This window comes from Maniola jurtina, chromosome 14, assembly GCF_905333055.1.
Source record: "Maniola jurtina chromosome 14, ilManJurt1.1, whole genome shotgun sequence".
Classification (NCBI taxonomy): Eukaryota; Metazoa; Arthropoda; class Insecta; order Lepidoptera; family Nymphalidae; genus Maniola; species Maniola jurtina.
Window position 1 is genome coordinate 3,830,335 of NC_060042.1, and position 27,183 is coordinate 3,857,517.

At 36.6% G+C, this 27,183-nt stretch overlaps 1 protein-coding gene and 1 long non-coding RNA gene across 2 annotated transcripts in view; one reads left to right on the forward strand and one right to left on the reverse strand.

The window, feature by feature from the left end:
* LOC123871782 (protein eva-1 homolog C-like) overlaps positions 1–7,710 on the forward strand; it is a 35,018-nt gene extending 27,308 nt beyond the window's left edge. The window contains exons 5-8 of the mRNA XM_045915723.1: positions 2,695–2,838; positions 4,503–4,607; positions 5,171–5,269; positions 6,923–7,710. Coding sequence (XP_045771679.1) covers positions 2,695–2,838; positions 4,503–4,607; positions 5,171–5,269; positions 6,923–7,404 — 830 coding nt within the window. The 3' untranslated portion in view covers positions 7,405–7,710. The remainder of the gene's footprint in view (positions 1–2,694; positions 2,839–4,502; positions 4,608–5,170; positions 5,270–6,922) is intronic.
* Positions 82–26,736, reverse strand: LOC123871783. The gene is made up of 4 exons (XR_006797346.1): positions 26,726–26,736; positions 12,167–12,170; positions 11,188–11,194; positions 82–239 (listed from the first exon to the last, which is right to left on the reverse strand). It is a non-coding gene; the product is annotated as an uncharacterized LOC123871783 (long non-coding RNA).
* Positions 26,737–27,183: the final 447 nt, after the last annotated feature.

Here is a 27,183-nt window from a genome sequence, read left to right on the forward strand (position 1 = left end):
GCAAAATTTATTGAATTCATTTAATGTAACAAACATGTCAAATTATTATTAATTATATTGCATTCACTATTTCAAATTTGTCATTCAAAAATTCATTAACATCATAATAACCTTTGTTTAATAAAAATTTAAATAAATAACATCTAAAAGAAGTAAGGCTCATTGCATAACTGTGTGACGGTAGATGGTTATGGATACGTATTGCCGCACAGTACACATTCTTCGTATATAAAGCCAATCTATAAGTATATAATAAATAATGAGTGAATATAGTACGCAGGAAAAACCTAAATCCACACAGATTTTACTTCTCACCGACGTTGATAGTATTTGAGAGTGAAACACTTTAGCGTTAAAGTAAAATAGCCCTTAACGGCCTTGTTTTAATGCTCAAGTTTGTACATATATTTATAGGCGCTCCAAGCGTTGCTAAATTAAAACCAATGGTTTTTAATTTTTGACTTTAAATCAAGAATATTAAGGTCCATTTTACTATGACGTTATTTTGTTTCGACTCTCGAAAGCTATCAAAATTGGTGAGAAGTAAAATCTCGTACTGAGGGTACAGTCTGCAGATCACGTAAGTCGCGGGCACTGTTTGTAGTGTACGACAGGTTGAGATGACAATTGATGGCATCGGGGAGGGAACGCCCCGCACACCCGCACAGCCCCCGCGCTAACCCGATGCGGGCGAGCACGGGTGACGCGCTGTGTGCGGGGGCGTCCCCCGCCTCACACCCCGATTGCCATCTCAATCTGTCGCGTAATGCCCGTCCGGTAATGACTTTGTGATTTGTGCGGATTTAGGTTATCCCGTGGAAACTCTTTGATTTTCTGAAATAAAAAGTTATAAGCCTGTATTGTCTGGGCTAGGGATCTATCACTGGACCAAAAAGATTGAACTGATATGCCTTGTTCAATCAATATAGGAAAAGCTCATTAAAAGGTTATTGGTCTAGTTGTCTTGTCCGAATCCTTGACTGTCGGCTAATTACTGACCGTTTCACCAATCGGCTTAGCGTTCCAATACGATGCCTTATATTAGAAGCCAATTAGAGCTACTTATAGGACGTTACATAACAGATAGTAGGTATTATCTACGTATTATGTTGACAAAAATGTCTCAAACTGGCTAACTGCAGTGATTTAGCAAAGCCCTATATTGTGTACTAGCTGTGCCCGCGACTTCGTTCGCGTGGAATAGTGACTTTTCGCGCTTTATATAGCCACGGACGCTCAGGCGCGAGGCGCCGTGATTCTTTAAATTGACATAACTTTTTTATTTATGAACCGATTGACATGAAATAAACACTAAATCCTAAGTGAAGCTTACTACAATATATTAGTGAAAACCGTATCTAAATCGAATAAGCCGTTTCTGAGATTAGCGTGCACAAACACACAGACAAACAGACAAACAGACAAACAGACAAAAAAAAATTAATTACAATTTCGGGTTCGGCATCGATATAATAACAACCCCTGCTACTTTTTTTTTATATATTTCCATTGTACAGACACCACTTTTCTACAATTTTATTATATGTATAGATTTGACAGAATAACTCTGTTAGAAAGAAATCCGAAAGGTTATGTTTTTTATTTAGCTACTAGGTGGTTCCTGTGTATCTAGATATGTATAGGTTCTGTAATTCTACGGAAACTGTAGCTTTTCAAAAGTATGTGAAAATTGAGGGTATTATGTAAGTTATCTCCGTTCTAAATCTTAGCTAAATCGGTTGTCACTGAAATTCTAAAATAACTTACCGTTTAATGTCTCATAGTAGACCGTATACCTACTAATTACTCCAATCTACAAGTAGTGAATATCATCCCCGCAATCTGAGGTTATGATATGGTACAATGAGCCTCATAGGCCTCATTGAGCTGTGGAAGATACGAGGTCTGCTAAAATTATTATTAGATGTTAACGGTAAAAGACAGACAGACACACATGTGATCCTATAAGGGTTCTGTTTAATTGTTCGTACATACGAACCCCTAAAAATCATATTGCATTCACGCAAACGCATAAATACGTTTTAAATTAATGTAATGACTGAATTAAAACGCTGTAATTAAGCACAGCTTACAGCGTTTAAATGGGACTGCATAAAATATCATAGTTTTCAAGTAAGCGTTGAATCGTTGCGACTAACACCGTGTCTGAAGCACGTGATAAATTGCTGAAACTCCCTTAATGAGGTTTTAAAAAGAACCTAAAGATACTGCGGTTTGGAGAGGTTTTAATAAGTTTCCTCAGTGTGCGTGAAAATTTTTACGGTTGCTATGCACATACCTACGGCCAAAATTCATGATTAATTTATCTGTATAATTTAATCTATCGAATAGATACGTTGCAACGTTGTTATTAATTAAAATTGTAGTGTTTGTTGGATTTTCAATCGGCGCATCCGTTTAGCACTTAAGGCGCCATGCACACCGGCAGAGTGGAGTGAGCTGAAGCGGCCGCACTTCGGCTCGGGCCTTTCTTGATAACAGGCTAACCTTTACTTACTTTGACATAAAGATGCCAGCTTTAAAAAAAATAAAGCGGCTTGCCCAGGCACCGCGTGTCCTTAGAATCTCCTTCATATTTTTATTTTCAATATACCAATTTCAACCGTATGCCTACGTGTTTAAAGTTGAGTGTAAGTTGTTATCAATGTAGACTGATAAAGTATTCTTTTCCAGCATGCTCAGCACCATACGCGCTAAAGACAACGATGCAGATTTGCCACGGCAAGCAGCAGTGCCAAATTGTGGCGGACAGCAAGACCTTCGGATCTCCCTGTAGACCAGACACCAGGGCCTATCTAAGAGTCCTGCACACTTGTGGTATGCATTTAGAAACAGATCTCTGTTGCATATTCTTGGAATTTGCCCAGGGTGTGCTGATTTTCTATACTAATAAATAAAATTGGAGTGTCTGTCTGTAATTTCGAAAACTACCTCATATTAAGCTCATATGGTTATTTGAACGATACCATAACTGAATCACACGTTTTTAAAATTTTTGTCTGTCTGTCTGTCTGTCTGTCTGTCTGTCTGTCTGTCTGTCTGTCTGTCTGTTTGAAAAGGCTAATCTTTGGAACGGCTGAACCGATTTTGACGGGACTTTCACAGGCAAGTAGAGGATTGACCAGGGCGTAAAATAGGCTACTTTTTTAACCGACTTTTAAAAAGGGAGTTGTGTTTTTCTACCTCTGTACACCGAAATCTCCGAGATTTCTGAACCGATTTGCGTCATTTCTTTTTTAATCGATAGAGGAACTTTGCGACATTGTTTCATAAAAAATTTGGAGTCCAACTCCTCAATCCTGATGCTGCAGGGGATCTGACCAATCCACGCGGGCGAAGCTGCGGGCATCAGCTAGTTCTAAATAGATTTGGATGATGTGACTGCAGCTTTACCATGTTTGGTTAAGGATGACTGAGTGAATAATTATTATATTCTAAGGGCGTTTGGGCGCTCATTCGTATTCAATTCGTATTCATTTTCGTAAAAATACGATTCAAAGTGGCTGCCATACAAAATGAACGTACGCGTATGCACTCATTCGTATTTTTACGATTCGTATTTGATGGATTTCGTATTTTTACGTAAATGAATAAGAATTGAATACAAATGAGTGCACAAACACTCTAAAGCTAGGGTTCTACTGTGGTGGTTTGACAGTTTCAGTGTGACGATCGCAATCACCTCTGATTGGCCGACACTCGCACACTATATTGCCACCATGCAACAAGAATACCAGAAACTCAGCCAATCATAACAATAGATATTGTAATAAAATGATTGATGGTGCTTTTCCGGAATTGACCTGCTGACCGTTTAGAATATAATAACAATTATTACTCGTGACTCAATATTATTTAATTGGTATTATTTGCGACTCCAAAGGCTGCCTTAGTGTCTATAGGATGCGTGTAGATTTCATCGGCACAACAATCGAGAAGAGAGAGAACAATAGTTTAATTTCAGAATTCAAACGAGCCTATTGACCAGGAAGCAAACAATGGGCAGTGGATAGTTAGTTTTGAGCTTTGTCACGACGAGAGCTAATGACGGGTGAGCGAAGACAAGCGGAGCCGAGACATGCAGAAACAGACCAATCAAATTATAGAGAGATGACGTGATAACATTATCACGACATATGTGAATGCTTTGAATGATGCATTCCTGCTAAGTCAGCGTTCCAAACTGAATAATAGCCACCAAGTTACTGGGTGATTCTACATTGCTGCTTCACTTAGCGACATTAAAATGTTTTTTCGTAGAAAACCTTCATTGGATTAAAAATAAGTGTCAAAATATGAGCTCGGTGGCTATCTTCAGTATTGAACACTGAGATAGCGAATCACCCCACCGCCGCTGGTCCCGCTCGTCTCCGCTTTCGCATACTATAGGTAACTCGTTCGAAACAAAATATGTGGTTTTCGGTCTGATTCATACTGACCAAAATTCCATGAGAGCGTTTAACGATAATTTTTTTCTACAGTTCCTCTTGGGGTCCTCACAGACAGGTACGAAAACGCTTCTGAAGAGGATAAGGTGACGAATCGCTATGATGTAAATAAAGCTGGGGAACATTTCGACCCTCCAGGTATAGTTGATCGCTACTAGATGGCATTAACAGTCGCTTCAGTACTGACTGAACATACATCGTCGGGCGCTAACCCGGGCGCAGGATCAAATCCTGGCTTTTTTGCAATTTTTGATAGATATTTAAAAATTATTCAGAAATTTCCTTGAAGTGTAGGTAAAAAAACACTATCATAAAAATAATAAAAATAATATATCTAATCAAGGTATTTGCTAGATAAATCCATGTGTATGTTGATGTTTGTTACCTTTTTATGGTTCAACCGCTGAATTGATGTTGAAGAAAGGCACAGAGACTATCCTATTCTGAGATAATTTTAACTTAGGATGACAAAATATTCCTAGGGGATCTTTATGAAAACTTTCACGCGGAAGAATACGTGGGCGAAAGTACAAATAAATATAAAATTATTCTTTCCAGTTTTTTAGAATAAGTTCTTGGGTATGTGATAAAACCAATAGGTGTTTAACGTAAAATCTACTAGATTTCTATTTTTAATTCGGGTAATAGTAAAAAATCGATCTTTATTTCATAATCCCCGATTTACATGAATTTTATTTCAGACATTGTCGTGAAATGGAACAAGCCTACGAAAACTGATATAATTCCACAAACCACGATCATACATTCCACGAGCAATCTGAATGGGCTAAAGTATAAAGGTGAGTTATCAATAATTTTTGTTCAGTTTTTTATATTCATTTTGTTTTTTTAGGGTTCCGTACCTCAAAAGGAAAAACAAACTCTTATAGGATCACTTTGTTGTCTGTCTGTCTGTCCATCCGTCGGTCCGTCCGTCCGTCCGTCGTGTCCCTCAAGAAAACCTATAGGGTACTTCCCGTAGACCTAGAATCATGAAATTTGGCAGGTAGGTAGGTCTTATAGCATGAGTAAAGGAATAAATCCGAAAATCGTGAATTTGTGGTTACATCGCCGAAAAAATAAAATAAAATGTGTTTTAATTTTCAACATAAGATAACTATACCATGTGGGATATCATATGAAAGAGCTTTACCTGTTTATTCAAAAACAGATTTTTATTTATTTTTATGCATAACAGTTTTTGATTTATCGTGCAAATGAGCTGTCGGGGTACTCTTTTGATAAACAGTGTAAAGGCAGTCCAATTAATTACTGAATTACATACAGCATTGTTTACCTTTTGTGGCCATTTTGCAAGACATCACGATCTCTAGTGAATAGCCTCTCTCTGAATATTGTAGTTATATGCCCTTTCATTCAGGTCTGATGTGGTTAGCCGCATGTTATATTCAAATTTAATTATTGTATCCCGATGATTGAAACCTAATTTGGTTTACAGTTTGCCATGTAAATAGAAATTGTTGTTCATACAAATTGTTTACTAATTAATTACACTATTTTGAAAGCAATAGTGTAATTGGCAAAATTTAAGAACTTAATATCCAAAAGTTGTGTAGCGAATCATAATTGGGATACATTTTGTTCGTTGCTTATGTGAAATTATAACAGATTAGGTCTGTTGTATGAATGAGGAGGTAAATGTGTGAAATGTGTCATTTAGCGGCAGTCTCTCCATCACTTGCTCCACACATACGTAGTTTGGTTCTCATTTAAATATTAACCAATCAAATTCGATGTGATTTTGTAAGTCACACATTTTAAAAACTGATATCTATGTCTGTGATTTGCTAGATTTCCGTAAAAATATCTAGTTTTAAAGTTTCTCAATTCTTGAGGCCGTGTTACTTTGGAACTGATGAATTCTAGAGACCATGTTACTTTAAAACTCAATATTTTAACGGAAATCTGGAAAACCATAGATATATTAGTTCCTACATACAAAATTTAATTGAGTTTGATTCAAATTAGAGCCAAACTACGTTCGATTGGTGCGCACTACGAGTAAAACCCTCATAATCTGTGATCTAAGCATATTATCTAATCTGTGTAGCAATGCTATCTCGTGGTTTTTGCATCGACGAACTGTCAAAAAGCCGCGAAAAAGCTGCCTATGTCATATTTAAGCAGTAGAATTAAGCATCTTTGCGAGAAATTTTCTTATGATTTTTTCCTTCCAATAGAGAGAACTTTTCTTTTTCCGATTACAAACTGCGAAATTCCTGGAAAAGAAAAGTTCTCCGTTTTAAAAGTATAGGTACCTAGTACCTACCTACTATTTGAGAAGGAGAAAATGATTTCTCTCAATGAAATGGGCTGCCAGAAAGATTTATAACGCATTTTAAGAAAGAAAGAAAACACTGAATTCGTTGTATTCATAAGAACCAAATAGAATACCATATTATACCAATAATAAAAAAAAACATTTGTTACAGATTCGTCAACAAAATCATCAAATCTGAAATTTCTAATCTACATAAGCATAGCGACCATAATTGTTATCATATTAGCAGCAATCTTCGTCGGGGTGCGATACTACAAAAAGAAAAAGAGATCAAGCAGCTCCAAAAACGGTGACATGTTTACTACAGAAGCTCCAAACGTTTTTAACGATGCAGCATCAGATTTAGACAACGATGTAGATGTCAGTCATATATCTGGAACTTTCTATGATCCAGTGCATCCAGATATGATTCTATATAGAGATGGGGTGAACAAAGCAACGCTGAGGGCAATGAGGCCTTTGAATACTATATATCCATGTGCTGGAGCTAGTATGTACGGTAATGTAGATTACATACCGACTCATTCAAGAGATGCAAGCACCAGATTTGGTAATAAAGAACCTGATTCAGACATAATGATGAGTCCAAAGAGCTTGAGTGGTTATACAAACTCACAGTTCTACTACGGGTGACAACAAGAGCAAAGAGGTGATGAAGCCTCTAGGAACTATTGCTTTTAACTGGACATTTTGACGATTATATTACATACATAAAATTCGATGCTTATAAAGCCAAAGAATATCTATTATACTTATAAAGAAATGTTATCACTTGTAATAATTGTACGAACAGTATAAAAAGCACTGATATAAAATGCAAACAATTTGGTTACAATAGTTATTATAACCTTCATTTTTTTACTTTATTTATTTTCTACTTTGAAAAGTTATAAATAGTGAATAATATCAAGTATTAAACCAGATGTTTTATCCAGTACTATTTATTCATTAACCGACTTCAAAAAAAGGAGGAGGTTCTCAATTCATCGGAATCTTTTTTTTTTTAAATAATATTATCGACCAAACTGGTAAATAAGACACGTTCTTAAACGTGAAGAGTTATACTAGTCTTAGTTATTTAATGGTCAAATTGATGAAGTATAACATATTAATACTAGTCTAAATAATGTTTGTTTGTATGCGTTCAAAACGAGGACAAAGTCCAGAAAAGTACGATTTATCAAGAATCTAGTGAAATGAGATATACGGTAAGATTTTTTACCTAACTGCACTAAATGTACATTTTTTGCATTAATCTAAAATTAATTACTATCGTCGATCAAGCTAAACACTAAATTAAATTGTATCCTAAGGGTCCTTTCAGACGTCACACCCACAGCAAAAAAACATGTTGTCAAGAAAAAAATTGTATGCGTTATTAACGTAAAGTTCTCTTCGTTGAAACAATTTGTTAATTTGTCAAATAATTTTGTAGTCGTGTTTATCAGCTGTGCGAACATTGTGGTTAGTACCGAGGACGTCGTGGCCACAAAGGCTGACCAGCTTACCATTCTTAGTCATTTGTTGCTGTAACAACACGATTTCAGGTATCTGCAGTACATGCGTGGCAACATTTTTGTAGCTGTGGCGTGGCCCATCTGAATAGACTCTAAGCAAATAGGCAATGTAATTTACTGATTCAGTACCTAATAATTTACGGATGAAATTAACAAATCAATAGAATCTGTAATATATCGATATTTTGTCAAGTACAAAATGGTCTTGTATAACGAATAGCAATGTTGATTATGTAACTTATCGACATATTATTACAGATAGATTGATTATTTATAATATTAACTTCAGTCATTAGAACCTTATATATTATTTAAGTTCCATAACCACACGTATATTTAAGTGTATAAATTAATACATATTTTTTATAATAAAATATCAGTAAAGCTGCCTTATTTGAAAAAAAAAAAATCTAAGCATATTTAGTTTATTATGAATGATTTTTAATATTTTTGTAAAATACGTCTAGTCGATGTAGGACGTAGGTATATATTTCTAAGTAGTATTTTAAGGAAAAATTTGTCTATCAATAGATTAAAAGAATTCGAAAAGATTATTAAATAAAAATAATGATTTATTTATACATATAGTGATCAGTGAATGTGCACTTTTAATTGCTTAACTCACAATATCCAAAGAGCTAAAATTATAAACATATTTAAACATATTTTCACTGTAATTCGTATTTGATTTTTCTGTCACAAAAATCTTTTCAGATAAAATGCACTTCGTAAAACTAAAGCTATAATATTTGAGCTAAGACAGAAGAGCGTTTTAAGGATTCCGTATGAATGGTGCCAACGGGACCCTATTATCAAGCCTCCGCTATCCATCCGTCCGTCTGTCAGCGGACTGTATCTCGTGAACCGTAATAGGTAGAGACTTGCAATGAGAATTAAAAAAAAATTATATCCTTCATGTGTAAGTCAGACTCGCACTTGACCGATTTTTTAATCTGAAACCGGAGTCTGGCTGTTTTATCTGAGAGGAAGCGACTTTAGCTATTGACTATTTCCAATAGCCCGTGTTAATAAAATAGATAAATATACTAACCTACTAATAGTTGATAGGCTGTGTATGCTATCGGCGAGAACTCTTTCATCACTAGTTTGTTGCAGTAAGAAGAGCTATCAAAGAAAAAATCGGTCAAGTGCGAGTCGGACTCGCACATCAAGGGTTCCGTACCACACTTAGATATAAAGAAGAAATAACACTTCAATGTTTATGGCGGCCATTTTTAAATTTTTAATATTTCTTATTATAGCGGCAATAGATATACACGTTCTGAGAAAATTTCAAATCTCTACCTATTACGGTACACGAGATACAGCCCGCTGACAGACAGACGGACGGACGGAGAGCGGAGGCTTAGTGAATCCTTTTTAGCCCCCTTCGGGTTCAGACCCCTAAAACTCATTCAGCGCCGCTCTCTTGGCGGTCGAAATACTTGCGCAGTTTGCGCGGTATTACAACATGAGTATATTTCGGCAACCGGACGTGCGAGTACGTCCGATAAACGCACACTCCCTCATAGCCCAGCGACAAAACTATCTTAACTAAACACTCGCTTTTCATTGCTCGCCAACTCGTTTCTAGTTTTCAGCTCAACACGTTTCTCGCTAATCGTCGGTGGTAATTGTATGCTTAGTCGAGTCATGTTATGTGGAAGGGTTACCAGAACCCACCGCATTATTATGGCAAATAAACTTCTACTAGGTATTATGTTATTAATGGAAAGGGGTCACGACCGTCAGCAATGAGCAACGTTTATGTGTTGGATACAGAGAGAGAGAGAGAGTTCTGTATTCAATTTCTCCGACTTTCGTCGGATCGATTACCTATTGAATTATTTATTATCAGTTGTCTGCTATAAGCTTTGATTAAAAATTAGAGAGTCTACTAGGTATATTGATGGCCTTAAGTGTAAATCAAATATTAATGCACTTAGTTTTAATCCACCCACGTTTTACCAATTAAAGAGATACCTACTTAACCTACTTAATTATAATTTAATGTTATTTGTAATTTTATTTAAATATATTCGTATATCCACTTGTTTATAGTTGCTAAGCCCATATTTGTTAGAATGGATGAATGGAAGATGTAACATTTTTATAAACTATTTGAAATAAAATATTTTACAAATTGTGTTTTATTTAAATCATCATCGTTAAGCTTGGGCACTCAGTGGACACCTGAGCGTATAGGCACGCTCAGTCCATATCACTACTCATAATACTCGTATAAATGAAAAAGTGTGTTTGTTTATTGGTTGGTTCTTCAATGGATGGATGAACGCCGCAATGCAACAACGGATCGGCGAGATTTTTTTTGCATGAATAGGTATAGGCCAAAGACCTAGAGAAGTAACATAGGCAAATTGACCCGGGAACTCAAAGAGTTACCAGGGGATTTTAGAATCCTAAATCGACGTGGATCGTAACATAGGCTACTTTTTAACCCGGAAAATCAAAGAGTGACCACGGTATTATAGAATCCTAAATCCACCTAGATTAAGACGTAAGCATCATCTATAATATATCTGTAGTAGGTAATACTTACATAAGTTGATGCTTACTTACTTCGTCCGCGTGGGTTTAGGTTTCATAAAAATCCTATGGGACCTAGGTATTTGAATATCCGGTAACAACGTACCCTACGTTCGTTTTCAGGAAAAGAGATGATGCCCGCAGCTTCATCTACTGGGTTCAGATTTCAAGAATCCCGTAGGAACTCTTTTTCTCTTCTCCGTTCTCAAGGGTGTATGAAGTTGCTAACCCATACGAACTAGCGTGGTAGACTATTGCCAAACCTTTCTCATTCTGAGAGGAGACCCGTACTTAGTAGTGAGCCGGCGCGGACGGGTTGATGATGAACTGTTGGGTTGATTGATGCCTAAACTGTTTAGCTTTGCAAGATCTGCTTAGAAAGTTTGGAAAAATCAGCTCGACATTCAACTTGGCAAGAGCTTGGCGTAGCGTGGGTCTACACTCTACAAGCAGCGAATGAATAAAATATTAAGTACTAGATGCCCGCGGCTTCGCCCGCCTGGATTTCGGTTTTTTAAATCCCGCAGGAACTCCTTGATTTTCCGGGATAAAAAGCAGCCTATATGCTAATCCAGCATATTATCTATCTCCATTCCGAATTTCAGCCAAAATCGTCCAGTAGTTTTTGCGTGAAGGAGTAACAAACATACACACACACACACACATACAAACTTTCGCGTTTATAATATTAGTATGGATAAAGGAATGATTGCGTGAACAAACATCATTATATAAATAAACTAGGGGAAAAATAACGGTAGCCAAAAAGACACTCAAGGGAATTATTATAATGGACAGCCAATACGGTAAAACATATTATACCTACCTAGATACATTAAAATTAATTAAAATTAATACCGACTGATATTTATTACGGGCTTTTTCAATTCAAAGCGTGTTTGGAACTCTTGAAGCTTTAATTTTAAATTGATGAATCAGTTATCACTCCACGCACTAATGGAAAATAATTATTATTCAAGAACTAACGATGCACAAGAATTTGTGAGAATATTACTTATTTCAATAAAGTTAATTTTAAGTGTGGGTTAATTGGCTTGCAGTAATTTACATTAATTATCTTTACTTAGTCCAAATAGTGAGATGTGACTGAGTTTTGCATGCGTTTTTGTTGGTGTCTTCATAAAGACATCAACAAAAACGCATGCATAGGTTGCCTGGTAGAGATTGCTCTAAGCAATAAGGCCGCCTTTGCACACAATTGTTTTTTCTGTTTTTCTTCTTTCTGTGTTGTGTTCCTTTAGATGTGTTTTTTTGTGTGCAGTAAAGTCTTTCTATCTATCTATCTATCTATTGACAAAGGAATCTTGAACATGGCTCAATAACAATATGTATTAAAATAACTTGAACTTTAAGAAGCCCGTTTGCGGAGTACTTATTTGATAGAGAAAATATACCTAAGGAGGATATTCACATACGATTGTGCAGTTACCTAGATTTACTTCCGACTTTGGTAATAATTTAAAAGCTAAAGACAGTCGTGGAAGACCGTAGTCAACTGCGTTACCCAAACAATCGATTCAAAATCCAGACCATTTGGACTGTTTCCATGTCGTTAGAGGAAGTTATTTATTGTTATGGCGCCGTTCGAGATCCTTTTTTAGGGTTCTGAAGGATGCTAACGGGACCGTACTACTAAGCCTCCGCTGTCCGTCTGTCTGTCCGTCTATCTGTCGACAGCGTGGTATATCTCATGAACATGAGACATTTCTCGCCCTCCCATAGACCCACGAACCTCTCAGTTACATGGGCTGAATCGCTGGAGAGGTTCGGTACTTGCTCTTGACATTTTAACGGGGCGTCTTCTTGATTCCCTTCAAATTATTTATATCTCCTCCTTGTCCCTTATGTCCATTCTTTCTCCTTGGGGGCATTGTAATTTTCACAAAGTGTGTAATTCTATTATTATTGCTGCTATAACAACAAATAATAAAAATTCCAAAATGGCTGCCATGAAAATTAAAAATAATCTTGTATGACGGTACGGAACCCTTCGTGTGCAAATCCGACTCGCACTAGAGTGACTCTTTTTCAGTTTACATCCCGCAAGAGTTTTCTGAACGTGGAACTGTTAGCATAAGTGATTGGGAAGGTATTTAAGGTAAGGAGGTTGAGTCAACAAAATGGCCGGGGAATCGTCGTTGAGAGAGGCTGCCCTAAAGATTTAGGTGTGATAATGTCAGAGCGCTCCCATTTGCGTTCTTTGTGATTTTGATTACGTCGAGGTGTCAGGATTTTTTTCTTTAACAATACTACAAGCCATTTGATCATGAATTTATACGTATTTTTGTGTTTTGTAGTTTAAGTTCATAAGCAGTAGTATGTTTTTTCATTTTCAGCATATAAATCTCAATTTTGTTCTAGGGAGACCCGATATCAAATTAAAACACCGTATTCTAATTCAAATGTATTACACAAAATGCGGGGTTCAAAATATCGTGCATGTTTCCCTTTAACCCAACCACATTTCCAACCACATTCGGGAAATCCTTTGATTTTCCGAGTTTCCATCCGAGCAAAGCCTCCTAATAGGTCAATAAACTAAGGGTCGATTCATATTGGCACAAAGTCGAAGCGAATCGAGCCATCAATCTAAAATTTAACAGAGTATAGGTAACTGAGCCAAACCACCACTAAAAAGAAGCCTGTAAGACATGGGAGTTGCATTAGATTTGTATACACAATGGATACGGATGAGATTATAATTTACCTAGTACAAAATATAAATGTTTGTTTAAAACGTAAGTAAAAATATTTCGCACAAAATATGTAACCAACTACGCGCGAATCCGCGGTTGTGAAGAATTTCAGACTTCGTTAGGTACGATTCGATTATGTATCCGTGTGAATCGACCTTTTGAATAGCTTAAAACAAAGCCCACTGTTAATGTTAAGTCTGATCTCAATGATAAGGTGTATACCTAGTCATTGAGATCATTAGTTATACTAGTCATTGGGTGATTTAGTTATACTAGTATATCAAACGAATTCCATTTTTAACCACCGACCCAAAAAGAGGGGTGTTATAAGTTTGACGTGTGTATTTGTGTATCTGTGTATCTGTCTGTGGCATCGTACCTCCTGAACTAATGAACCGATTTTAATTTAGTTTTTTTTTTGTTTGAAAGGTGGCTTGATCGAGAGTGTTCTTGGCTATATTCCAAGAAAATCGGTTCAGCCGTTTGATAGTTATCAGCTCTTTTCTAGTTACTGTAACCTTCACTTGTCGGGGGTTTATTTTTTAATTTACACTTGTAAAGCCTGCAAAGCACACTGTTAATGCTAAGTCTGATCTCAATGACTAGGTACTTTGTACTAGTATATCAAACGAATTCTATCAAGTATCTAGTTTTCAAACCGTCCATATGAGTTCAATGGGTGCCAGTGTAATATCGGGCAATACTAACTGTGTCGCTTTGACACCGAGCTAGATACTTCAGTTATACAATACTATTCGACTAATGTACTGAGAGGTCATAGGGATTTTTAATAAGGTGCTTGTCATAGAATTACTGTAATATAGTAATTCTAGGATTATTAATTATATAGCATTATTAGCATAGCATGTGCCTAACATAGGGTTTTTTTACAATTTGATTGTGTTACATTAATGTATTACCGTTACAAAGAAAGGTGTTACTTGTCACAGGACGAACGTCTTAATGGAAAAAAAAATCCAGGAACACGCACAAGCATCTTTACTTATCTTATTCCTGAATTCCCGTAGGAACTTAGGTATAACACCTATCTGGATAACTTTGGAAAATATTTCAATAAGTACAAAACACCCACATACAAAATCTCATCCAAACCGTTATTAATGTTTTTGAAAAACTAATTATCTATAAGATCGCTCATTTAAAATATTATAGAATAATTATAGTTTGATACTAATATATGCACACGCTTGATTACTATCACACTTGATGAAAAGTGATAATAATATTGTGGTCTTTAAGACAGCACGCGTTTCAATAGAAGATAGATTGACCAGAGAACCTATTGAAAGTTTTAAAACTACGTGGATGTAAAAACTATTATTGTTATCAAGCACCTTCATAAAATTTCCTATGACTCTTATACTATTACACCTACGGAACTCAAGGCATCCGATAATGGCCACTTAGGTGATACAGAGCACTTAACTGGATATCCTGTACTATAATCTCTTTGGACGGTGTTCTCTAATGATGTGTTGTCCTGTAATAAATTACACAGTATCCGAAACTGATGTGTGGTTTGGGAAAACGGGGTGGAATTGATATCCCCGTTATTTGATAGCCTTTAAACAGATTTGATTTACAGTAACAAACATCGATACGTCCGTACATACATACTTTCACGTTTATACTAAGTATTAGTAGGATACCATTATGTTTTTACGTTTTAGCATAGACTAATAAATTTTTGTGTTTATATTTTGGGGAATTCTATTTAAACTAACATGGATTTATGCCACTTGTCGGGTGTTAAGTTAAAAAAGTCAAGTAAGGCTTACCGAAAGTTCGTAACAAAGTTCCGCCGACAAGGTTGCCGATCTTTTGTGTAAGTTCGACAAAAAAGGGTCAAAACATCGTAAGGCGTCAGCGGTTTTCGTCGTAACTTTTGGATGTTGAAATTTTTCCAATTACCACTTCCATTCGATTTAAGAAGTTTCATGGACGACGAGCCTAGTAAAGTAAAGTTTAGTTTGCAGTTATAATAAAGCGAAATTGAATAAGTGATATTCATAATGATATGAATAAAGGTCTATGGATTGGATTGGATAGTCTAAACACCAAAATTATATCCATACGATTATGTTAGTAAACGAAATTGCTGTAAGTAGTACATTAACAGGTACGTGACCTTATCACTCTGGGGTCTGTATATCCAATATATTTGACAGAGGATTGAAAAGTTCGCAAGGTGCGGACCAACTTGCAAATGTTTTCCCTTCCACTTTTTATATGGGTACCTTCAAGTCAAGAGTGAATAGGCAACTTGGCAAGCGCGCTCCATCTTAGGCTGCATCATTACTTGCTAGCAAGTCTGATTGCAGTCAAGCGCTAGTCTGTATATTAAAAAAAATGTAAGTAACTAAATATTTTGTCATAATGCCAGGTGACCGAAACTTTTAATATTTTTCATGTCTTTTTACGTATTTATTTTGGTATTATAATATGCTTTTCTTTTTTAAAGAATATTATTCATTTTAATCATGACTAACATTCCTCTTTCCCCTCCAACTAAGCGTTGAGCTTGTGCTAGGAGTGGGTACGACGATAGTGCAACGGGTGGGGTTTGAACCTCCGACCTTTCAGTTTTCAGTCTGCTGACTATAACCGTTGAGCTATTGAGGCTTTTATTTACATATTTTATATTTTATTTTATCATGTTATAATATGTATTTAAAATTTGCTCACTTGCAAGCGGGTTGAGGTCTTGTTTAGCATAATATATTCAGGGATCCAATATGCAAACCAAAAACGGTCAATAGCGCTGAAAATCTGCAGGGACATGATACAGGTTTAGGAAGATTTTTAGTGGTACGACTTTTATGTTTTAACCTTTTTAGGGTCCGTACCTCAAAAGGAAAAATGGAACCCTTATTAAGAAAGTCCGATTTTTTAAATATATTTAAAAATCTTTTATAAGTTAGCCCTAGTCTAAGATGGAAGCGGGCTAAAGGTGCCCACGCACTTGAACTGAACTGCAACTGAACTGCGCGTCGCGTCAGCGCCCCACACGATATTCTCGTGAAGAGAATAATATCGTGCGGGGCGCTGACGCGACGCGCAGTTCAGCTGCAGTTCAGGTCGAGTGCGTGGGCACCTTAACTTGGAAGGGGTAGGGTATTTTATTAAACCCATATCCCATATTAGTTTGTACATGATTTGGCCTTTCGTTTCCTCGGTGGCTGAACACTTCGGCCCCGGTTATTATGAGTCTGATATTAATCGTAAGCCTTGCAATCGTACTCCTTAATTAAGTCGTATATGGAAGGGTCTGGGAACCCAACGCTTTATTATACTATAAGAAAACTCATACTCTTCAGCAAGAGAAATACGACGGAAAGACTGTAGTGTTTTCGTACTTATAGATACCACCATAATTAGTTGTCCTTATAGATTTCCAATAGGTATAGTTAATTAGATAATTCGCCCGGCTTCGCTTGAGTGAAATTCGATATACCTAGATATATGTACGTATATTATTTCTCTGTAGTTTCAGAGTTTAGCAGTTAGAAACAAACAAACATATCTTTCCTCTTTATAATATTGAGTTTAATGCCCGCGACTCCATCCTCGTGCATTTAGGTTTTTAAATATTACGACGGAACTCTAATCTAAGGTAAAAAGTAACTTGAATGTCACTCTCCAGGGTTTTCTACAACTTATGCAAAAAATTGCATCCATCCGTTGCTCCATTGCAGCGTGAAGGATAAGCCAATAAACAAACACACTTTCGTATTTATGATATTAGTAGAATACGTGTAAAGCACAACATAGTAGGTAATCTAAAACTTTTCTATGTAATGTATTCCATAAATTGCCCGTTAGTGCGTACCAGATGTACAGCATAAATGGTGTGTTTTGCATTATGCTGCAAGTGTGTAAATGGGTTGACATTATTCACTAGGGGCGAAGAATACGCGAACCCGACAAGTCCATTAGTAAAGTAACTGGCCTCATACATAAAATAATGTAGGTACTTACTTGTATTTCATTTTAAATTAAATATGGAATATTTTTACACAATAATATGATGTATATTATAGTATTATAGTATATTAGCTTTGGAGACGGTTTGATAGTGACATACCACTGACATACCTTCTATAAAATATACCTACTGGCAGATACCCATAAAAACCTCGCATTATTGCCCTTTTAACGAAACCGGTTTTGAGGCACACCTGTTGGATTATTTCAGTCTATAACGGACAGAGATAGACACATTTTTGTGTTTTATAAGATCTAGGTGTCGTCGGTCCCGGCCTTTATCACATCTTATGTGCTGATGTTCAGACAGGGTAAGTATGGTTGAAAGAATTCTAGTATGATACCGTATGAAGTAATTTATGCTGGCAACATCTGTGCCCCACCCATGAGGTGCCATTTTAGCTTCGCAGCTAAGAGTAAGGTCATTTTATAGCACAGCACAGAAGGACAATGAACAGACTACGAAAAGTTATTAAAATTGTAAAGAGTAGATCGTCATCGAATAAGAACGATTTCTTCCAGACAACCTTAAAGGCTTTGAAATAGTAGATTTCTGTAGGTGAAGAGTTATAGTTAGGTGTAGTAGATTTACTTTAACAATTAATTAAACTTTAAGCTTGTCTGGCAGGGGGTTCCCACTATCTGGCTGTCTGGCAATGCATGACGTGATTCCGAAGAAAATATAAAAAACATAAATTCAAAATTAAAAAACCCCCGATACATAACTTTCTAAAAAGTAAATAACTTTCAAACGGCTGAACCAATTTTTTTGGATTTGGACACTCTCGATCAAGCCACCTTTCAAACAAAAAAAACTAAATTGAAATCGATTCATTTGTATAGGAGCTACGATGCCACAGATAGATACACAAACACACAGATACACACGTCAAACTTATAACACTACTCTTTTTGGGTCGGGGGTTAAAAAATAGACTTTGACGAAAAATTTTTAACTTCTTTGTTTCCTGTTATCTGTAAAAGCCACCATAATCCAAACTTCATAGTTGCTGATCGATCGTTCCTTCTTGTATTGGGGACAATGCGCAGATTTAGTCTCTTAGAGCCTTTAGAGAATTTAGAGCCTCGATAGCTCAACGGTTGAGGAGCGGACTGCATTCCGAAAGGTCGGCGGTTCAAACCCCACCCGTTGCACTACCACTACCCACTCCTGGCACAAGCTTTACGCTTAATTGGAGGGGAAAGGGGAGTATTAGTCGTGATTAGCATGGCTAATATTCTTTAAAAAAAAAAAGTTTCAGCTTTTATAAAATAACTAAGGTCTGGCCCTTCCGGGCTCTTAGTTCAATACATCCTATATTATAAGATTATCCAGTGAAGAGAGTGTTTCAAGTTATACAAGCATTTACAAGTTCCTTTGGAAGTTACTCAAAAAGTTCCCATAGACTTGGCACACGGCATAATTAGTTCCGAAAGCATTAACAAGACAGGAAAATGTGCTTAACGGAGCACGTAATATTCACATGCAGTTACCAAAACTATATCTTCCAGTTTGATTGTCTGGCCTCCAGCCAGACTTAGTTTTGAACCTAATAATAATTTCAAATTGCTTGAAATCTTTGGCAGACCATTGGGATGCCGTAATGAGTGTTCAGCAAAATATTAAATACAAGAAGGAAAACCTTTTTTGAAAAACTTGTTTTTTTTTTCAAAAACTTTTTGGAAAGGATTTGAATAAACAAAAATAAGTAAAGTTTAAATTGAAGTCTTATTTTCCTGTTTGAAAGCGTAAATAAATGTTTTGATATTTTTCAATGGATTATTTCTCTTTACGTAAGGTGTTATTAAATAGGTAGTGTTTTTATAGGTATGTTAACATCTAGACTTAGAGATTAATCGAAATAGATTTTTTTATCTTAAGTTTTGCAATATAATATACTTAGCTCTTCGTATCTAGAAACTGGAGCATACTTTGGCTAAACCTTGATTTGGTCAGTCAGTCAGAGAAGCCTTTTACGTAATCACGTAAAAAGATGCAATAAATTTTGGCAAGTTCAAGGAACGTCGGATGCGGGATCGTTTTATTTATTTTTTCTTTATGGAAATGAGTGGAACAAGAAAATACCTACATTTCTTACAGGAGAAATTGCTGGGATCTACGAAGTTTGCATGAATCTTTGTTTTGTTTGTGTACTGATTTTCTGTTATATTGGCTGTCAATGCTGGCAGTAAAATGAGGAAAATGAGTATTATAGCATTTATAAAAATAGAAATTACTGGAGGATGCGTCTGCGTGAATTCAGTTTTTTAAAAATACTGTGGGAACTCTTTTATTTTCCTTAACTATGAGGGATGTGAAAGTAATCTATATTCGTCTCCAGAAGGCAAGCTATTTCTGTATTAAATAAATGAGGTCTTCTGTAATGGTAAACTTCATCCATACGAAACTTCATCCATACCATACTTCAATTTTAGAAAGACTACACCATATTCGTAACTCTTAAAATATTATATTGCGATTCTGTCAGTATGGCTTCGAAAGAGGTACATAACTGAAAATCGACTCAGACAATAGGTACAATACAACTAGACAGGATATAAGGAACTTGTTATTCGATAATAGCCACTGAGATAGCACAAAGCATTCTATCTGAACAAAGGAATGTAGGATATTCTTCATCGAGGGGATAGCTATTCATACGCAAGGGATTGTCAGTAGGTACCTACTTATCACTCAATTATTCCTGATAGGTAGGAAAAGTGTAGAGTTATGATACCCATCAAAGTGCATTCGAATCCTGGTTAGGCTACTGTGAGATTTTATTTCAGGTCTTAACTACTTTTTAGACTTCCGTACCTGAAATAGGAAAAACGGAACCCGTAAGATGACTTTGTTATCTGTCGGTCCGTCTGTCCGTCTGTCTGTCTATCTGTCGTATCTGTCAAGAAAACCTATAGGGTACTTCCCGTTGACCTAGACTAGAATCATGAAATTTGGCAGGTAGGTAGGTCTTATAGCACAAGTAAAGGGAAAAATCCGAAACCCGTGAATTTGTAGTTACCTAAATCGCAAAAACAATTAATTTATTAGTATTTTCAATGGGTATCATAGTAACAAAAATTAAAAAAAAAATGGCGGTCGTGTGGCGCAGTGTGTCATGTTATTTTTAAATTACGACTTTTTTTTTATTCTAATATTTTTAAGGGGCTTTAATTACGACTTGTTTTATATTGTATTCTTGCTAACTTCATGTAGCTACCACCATTGTAGTAATTTGAACTGTGATTGGAAACTATAATCACCTATATTTTGTGTTTCGCGTATTTTGCATTTAATAATTTTTTATTCTAAAACAAAATTAAATGGAAAATTAAGTTTCAACAAAAATATTATGAGAGAATAATTTTCCTGAGGTGACCTAAATCCACGTGTGGTTTTTACATTTTATAACATGGTTTTGAAGTAACGTGTTGTGAAAATATTTGTCCACTTAACTTGCAAGCGGATTGAGGTCCTGTTTAGCATAATGTATTCAGGGATACAATATGGAACCAAACACGGCCAATAGCGCTGAAAATCTCAAGGGCCGTGATAGGTTTAGGGCGACACCGTAGTTTCGGATTATTTTTATACGTAACTCTGCTTTGTTTTTGTAGCATTATGTGTACATTTTAACTTATGTTAGGTAAAAAAAAACCCCTTTTTATATGAAATTTGGTACCGAGGTAGCTTGCGTCCCTGTAATTGACATAGGCAATTTTTTATCCCGGAAAATCAAACAGTTCCCACTGGATATTTAAAAAAATAAATCCACGCGGTCGAAGTCGCGGGCATCATCTAGTAGAAAAATAAATAGAAATAATTTTTATTCAAATAAGCCTTTACAAGAGCTTTTGAACCTGTGAATCTGAATGAAAAAGCTTCCTGGTAGTTTTGTGCTAGGTACATAAAATTACCTGGGATGCAAGTGGTCCAAAGTCCATTTTAGTGACCAAGGTCAACGACACCTGCCCGTGGTGCACCCTGCGATTTGCAAACGAGGGTCTGACACTCCCACATATTTATAAGTAGCTGTGTTTGTGTCGCATGGCATAATCTCCGAGGTATGTCATGTTTGTTACGTCGTAGGATGCTATCTCAAATCTGCCTAGCTAGCGACCACACCAGTCGTAACCAGACGCAAAGCATCCCATGTATTCCAGCTGCGAGCTGGAGGGTCAGTTCCATCCCTTCCCTTCCCCCGAATGTTGTAATACCTGTGGCCATTGGGTCCATTAACCTGAAGACCACCATTGCTGGATAATTTGTCAAATTTTTTAAAAGCCGACAACGCATTGACGGTTCCTCTGGTGCTGTAAATGTTCATGGTCAGCGGTTATCACTAATCATCAGGTGACCAGCTTGTTTACTAGCTGTTTTTTTTTAAAACATCCAAACGGTAAGGTCTAGCATTCTTATTACAGCATGAAATTACTTAGTTACAAAACTATATTACTGATCTTAGGCAAGGCCCGTGAAATGTGTAAACTAAATCCATCTTTATTTGAATGCTGAAAATCCACGCGTTTTGAAAATTTAATAATAAAATAATAAAATTGAATAACAAAAAAATTTAATAATAAATTTAATTTAATAAAAACCTTAAAAAATATAATATGATAACTAAAATATATGATTAAAAGGAGTCCCTTTAGGCAAGGCTCCGAAGATACTGGCAGCGTTCCCCCTTTGAACAGCTAGACTAATTCTTTGTCCAAGGTAAATGCCAGCTCTTCGGTCTCCTGTGATGTCGACTAACCTTTTTGCTATTTCCTTAAAAAGTCTTATGAGCTGGGACCCCAGGGACCAAGGGTCTCGATACCGAATGGGTCAAAATGATATTCGGAAAATTAAATGATCAAGATTGCACAATATATTTTCAAAAACAATACATAGAGAGAATAACTAATTACTATTCTACCAATTATAATTTACATGACATGAATTCAAATCGAAATATAACATTTCACATTTTCAGTAAACATCGAGCTAATTTGTTAAAATTAATACTTGGTTATTTCCCGATAGACCAGAAATGTTTCGACGAGAGAATTTCGGTGTTAACGGAATAATGAAATTCGTTACATTATTGGTATTATTTGAACAAAAACGTATTTAATAACCGCCAAAATTAATACACACGTAGCTTTATTTTGTTATATGTAATTGTTTCAAATATTCGAATGAGAGAGCGTAATTCACTGGAAAAAGTTATCATGTTTCAATTTATAGTTATTTTATGTTACGAGATTAATTGTAATTTTATAGTGTTAAACAGTAGTAATTCATAAGAATCTACACTAGAATATTCATAGTCAAGCATCAAGATAGGGGACACATGTCGTTTGAATTATAATTGTCTCCTAAAGAAAGTCCCTCTTTACGAATATTATACGAGTAACAATTGATTGTACCTATACGTGATAAGCAACATTAAATTAAAACGGTAACTGGATGGGTGACGTGTGATATTTTCGTTTCGCCATCGCGGTTATTATTATTAACATCAGAAAACAACTGTAAGATTCAGAATGAAAATAAAAATCAGAGGGATTCCTCTCTTATTTTTATGGAAGAATTTTCAGGCATAACTTATTAGGTACAGGGATAGCTTGCACCCTGGAAACAGACAAATGCAACTTTTTATCCCAAAAAATCAAAGAGTTCCCACGGGATTTTTAAAAACCTACACCCATGTGGATGAAGTCATGGGTAACATCATCTTGTATTATATTAATTCACATTCCACATGGTACGTTAGTATATGTACGGTAAACATGAATGTACGGTACGGTACGGGAAATACATAGGGAATAATATTCGTCGAACGCCTTGTATTCGTACCCGTCGATTGCTGAGCTCATCTGAAAAGGGATTCGATTCCGGCTCATTTCACCCCGGAGATGGGTTGAGCTGAATCTATTTGATTTAGGTGGCTCAGAAATGTTGGCGTCCGCTGATATTGGTATACCTAATCGATGTCATAGTGATTTAATAGGGCGTTATGTAGTTTATTAGACTAAGTAAACAATAAAGCCATTATTATTTATTTATTTTGTATATTTTGTTGACAAAATCAAACAGAAACAACTGCATTCCGTATTTCGTGTCTAATCGTATAAATGCGAAAGTTTGACTGTATCCTGCGGCTTCCTACGACGTATGATGTCGTTTGTCCACCTTCGAGGGTCTTACAACGCTGTGCTTTCCAGTGGGAGGTCGCCACTCGAGCACTTCTGGACCCCAACGTATATCGGTTTTTCGAATTTGAGCCCTGCCCATTGCCATTTCAGCTTTACAAGCCGCTGCGGTATGTCAGTTATTTTGGATCCCATAAAGATCCCTCATTACTGATATGATTACGTACAGAAACTCCAAACATAGCTCTCTTCATCAACGCCGAGTGACTCCGAGCTTTCTTATGAGGCCCATAGCGATCACGAGTCTCATCATTCGTTCTAAAAAATCCACTCGGACGAAGTCGCAGGTATCATCTAGTATTTATGCTTTCAGAATAGGCAATGCGGAAGATCGCTGGTTACGTTGACCAGATTTCGTAGAAAAACGTGACGCGTATACTAATAGCACAGCTAATATGCCATTGTAGGCGGAAGAACCACACCTGTGACTCTTACTAGCATCGTAATAAGGGTTATTAGGCGAGTGATAAAAGCCTAATGTGTATACCTTTATGAGGTTCTACAGACAGAACCAACTTTCCATTAAAAACAGTAGAATCAATGTTGGTGCGGCGTAAAATTTCATCCTAAGTTTTTTTTTTATTCAGATACAAGTAAGTCCTTGATTGCAATCTCACCTGGTGGTAAGTGATGATGCAGTCAAAGATGGAAGCCGGCTAGCTTGGAAGGGGGATGGCAGTTTTTTTTGTGTAGCATCTTCCTCCATGCAGGCCCTGCACAGAGGACTGTCGGTAACACCTATAACGAAAAGGTGTTTGTTTAGTGAACTGTTATAAGAAATACGAGGGTCAGTAAGTTACTAAGTTGGAACTTAAGTTGGAAGAGGAAATTTGGCACGTCTGTATAGGCTTTATGAGCTTGTGGATATTTTGGGATATGGTGAGGGCAAAGGCCGACGGGTGGACTATTAGAGTATACCTACCCTTTTAGTAAACGTTTCTGATGTTAAGGTTTCTCTATGGCTCAGTGAGACGAGTTTCTGAATACAGACAAAAGGCAATATGCATATTTTTGACAATATTCTACAATACTCTGGTGACTTTCATTGACTGTTCTGAAAAATTTAAAATAAAAGTTACTAGCAACAACCCACGGTTTCACCCAGCAAAAATATAATTTTTATACCGATCTATAGCCAAAGTCTTATCGCATTGATGATTCTGGAGGTCAGCGCTGATATGGCCTTTGCAACTTAATTTTTCACCGCGACTGATGCTATTGACGTGCGATATAATGCTGAAAATGCTTAAAATATATAAGTGATAACCACCATCTATTAATACTTGCAGCAGCGAAGGAACCGATGCGTTCCTTCCAACTATTGAGGATTTCTTTACTGAACTCAGAACCTTTGAATGGCTCCATATCCTAGTTTTAGAGGAACACAGCGAGTGGGAGCTAGTTCCAGAGTTTGCATGTCTCTTGCATGGGGGTCCTACCAGTGTTTCGGAAAAGTTTATAAAGCCTGGTTGGTCTACCTGCCTCACGCCTGATTTCGATTCGTTGTTACAGTGATTATTCTGAGGCTGCAACTTGCCGTATGCAGTCTCCCTTTATATTGCCAACAGTAAAATGAACCTCGAGCGCCAGAATAAATGTCAAACACCAAAGCCTTAACGAAAATAAGGCGGGCATGAATGGAGCGAATAAACTGGTCACAGCGCCCGAATGTATACAATAACAATAAATATTGATGAAGAAACGGATCGCTAGCACTAGCCGACATTTATTTTGTTCTACAGTGATATAAGAACGTTTGAAAAACAATATGAGAGATTTTTTTATTTTTTCTAGTAAACACAGATATTATAAAAGTCCATTATATAGACAAAAATCATTCAATTGTATTTTAAAAAGTGAAGACTTTGTACGCATTTGTGTGTGTGTGGCACGGAGTGTACGAACCATAGAGATAGTATGAACCGTTTGACACCTTCGAGTGTGCTTCAAAAAATGGCGGCCTGTTACCAGGGCTGCTAGTAAAGAAGAAAAACGAGCATAGACTCTCAAATAACCTATTTATAAGTATTTGTGAGTCTTACTGTTAGTTCGTAGAAAAACTAGGAAAAGATTTTTCAAAATACCATCTAGCTTGCATGTTGGAGACGGATAACGGTTCCTTTTTATCCCGGAACTTTTTTCGGGACTCTTTCTTTAAAGAGTTCCTCATAATCAAAAAAAAAACCAAATCCATGCGGACGATCTTTCGGACATCTTCTAGTAGAATAGTAAAAAAAAAACCACATGTAAAGAATTTTACTACGCCTCTTCAACCCACTCCCCAGTACACGGGCATAAATACTTACATAAATTCCGTGTACTCGTATATATATCGCGATTTACAGTCAGCGTAAATGGGGGGCGGGCTATGGCTACCTTTGTCTGAATTCATACAAAAACGTGACTATCCTACTAATATTGTCGGGGAGTCAGGTCGAAGTATGATAAGTGATTCTTAGTGCTATAAGGTAACTAGATGACGCCCACGACTGCGTCCGCGTAGATTTAGGTTTTTAAAAATCCTGTGGGAACTCTTTGATTTTCTGGGATGAAAGTTGCCTATGTCAATTTTCGGGATGCAAGGTACTTAGGCACCTATGTACCAAATTTCATATAATTCGGTTAAATGGATGGGCCTTTAAGAATCCCGTGGGAACTCTTTGATTTTCCGGGATAAAAACTAGCCTATGTCCTTCCTAGGGATTTAAGCTAACGCTGTACCGAATTTCACATCGCTGGGAAAGACTTGTGCTAGAATAGAGACCAAGTACCAGCAAGCGCAATATGAGATGAGCTCCAACCCTCTGGACTGACAGGAAAGGTGGCGTGTTCTCGGGAAGGCCTATTACAGCATTGGACACAAACAGGCTGATTGACTTACCTTTTGAGACAGACCGACACACTTTTGCAATTAATAATATTAGTATGACCCATGTAGTTTATGCCTGCGACTTCGTTCGCGTGGACTACACAAATTTCAACTCCCTATATTAACTTCCCCTTAGTGAATTTTCAAAAATCCTTTCTTAGCAGATGAATACATCATAACAGTTATCTGCAAGCAGGGGGCGCCGACTCCGTGGGTGCTCGGGTGCTCCAGCACCCACGACTATAAATATCTAAAATATTTCTCATCTTTTAACAAACGCGATCTAAATAATATACTTACCATATCTAAATAATTCTATATCAAAGTTAAAGACTTTTAATGAGATAAATGACGCGCAATTTCATTTATTTTGAATTGAATATTTTAAAACAAAAGTATGTGTACAGTACTGAAATAAATAAATAAAATATCAGTAGCTAGGTATGTCATTAAAAGCTGGAGCACCCACGGGAATTTTAAAAACCCGGCGCCCCTGTCTGCAAGCCAAACAGCCCGAGCCGTTTAGTGGTTTGAGTGTGCATAAATCAGTCAGTCA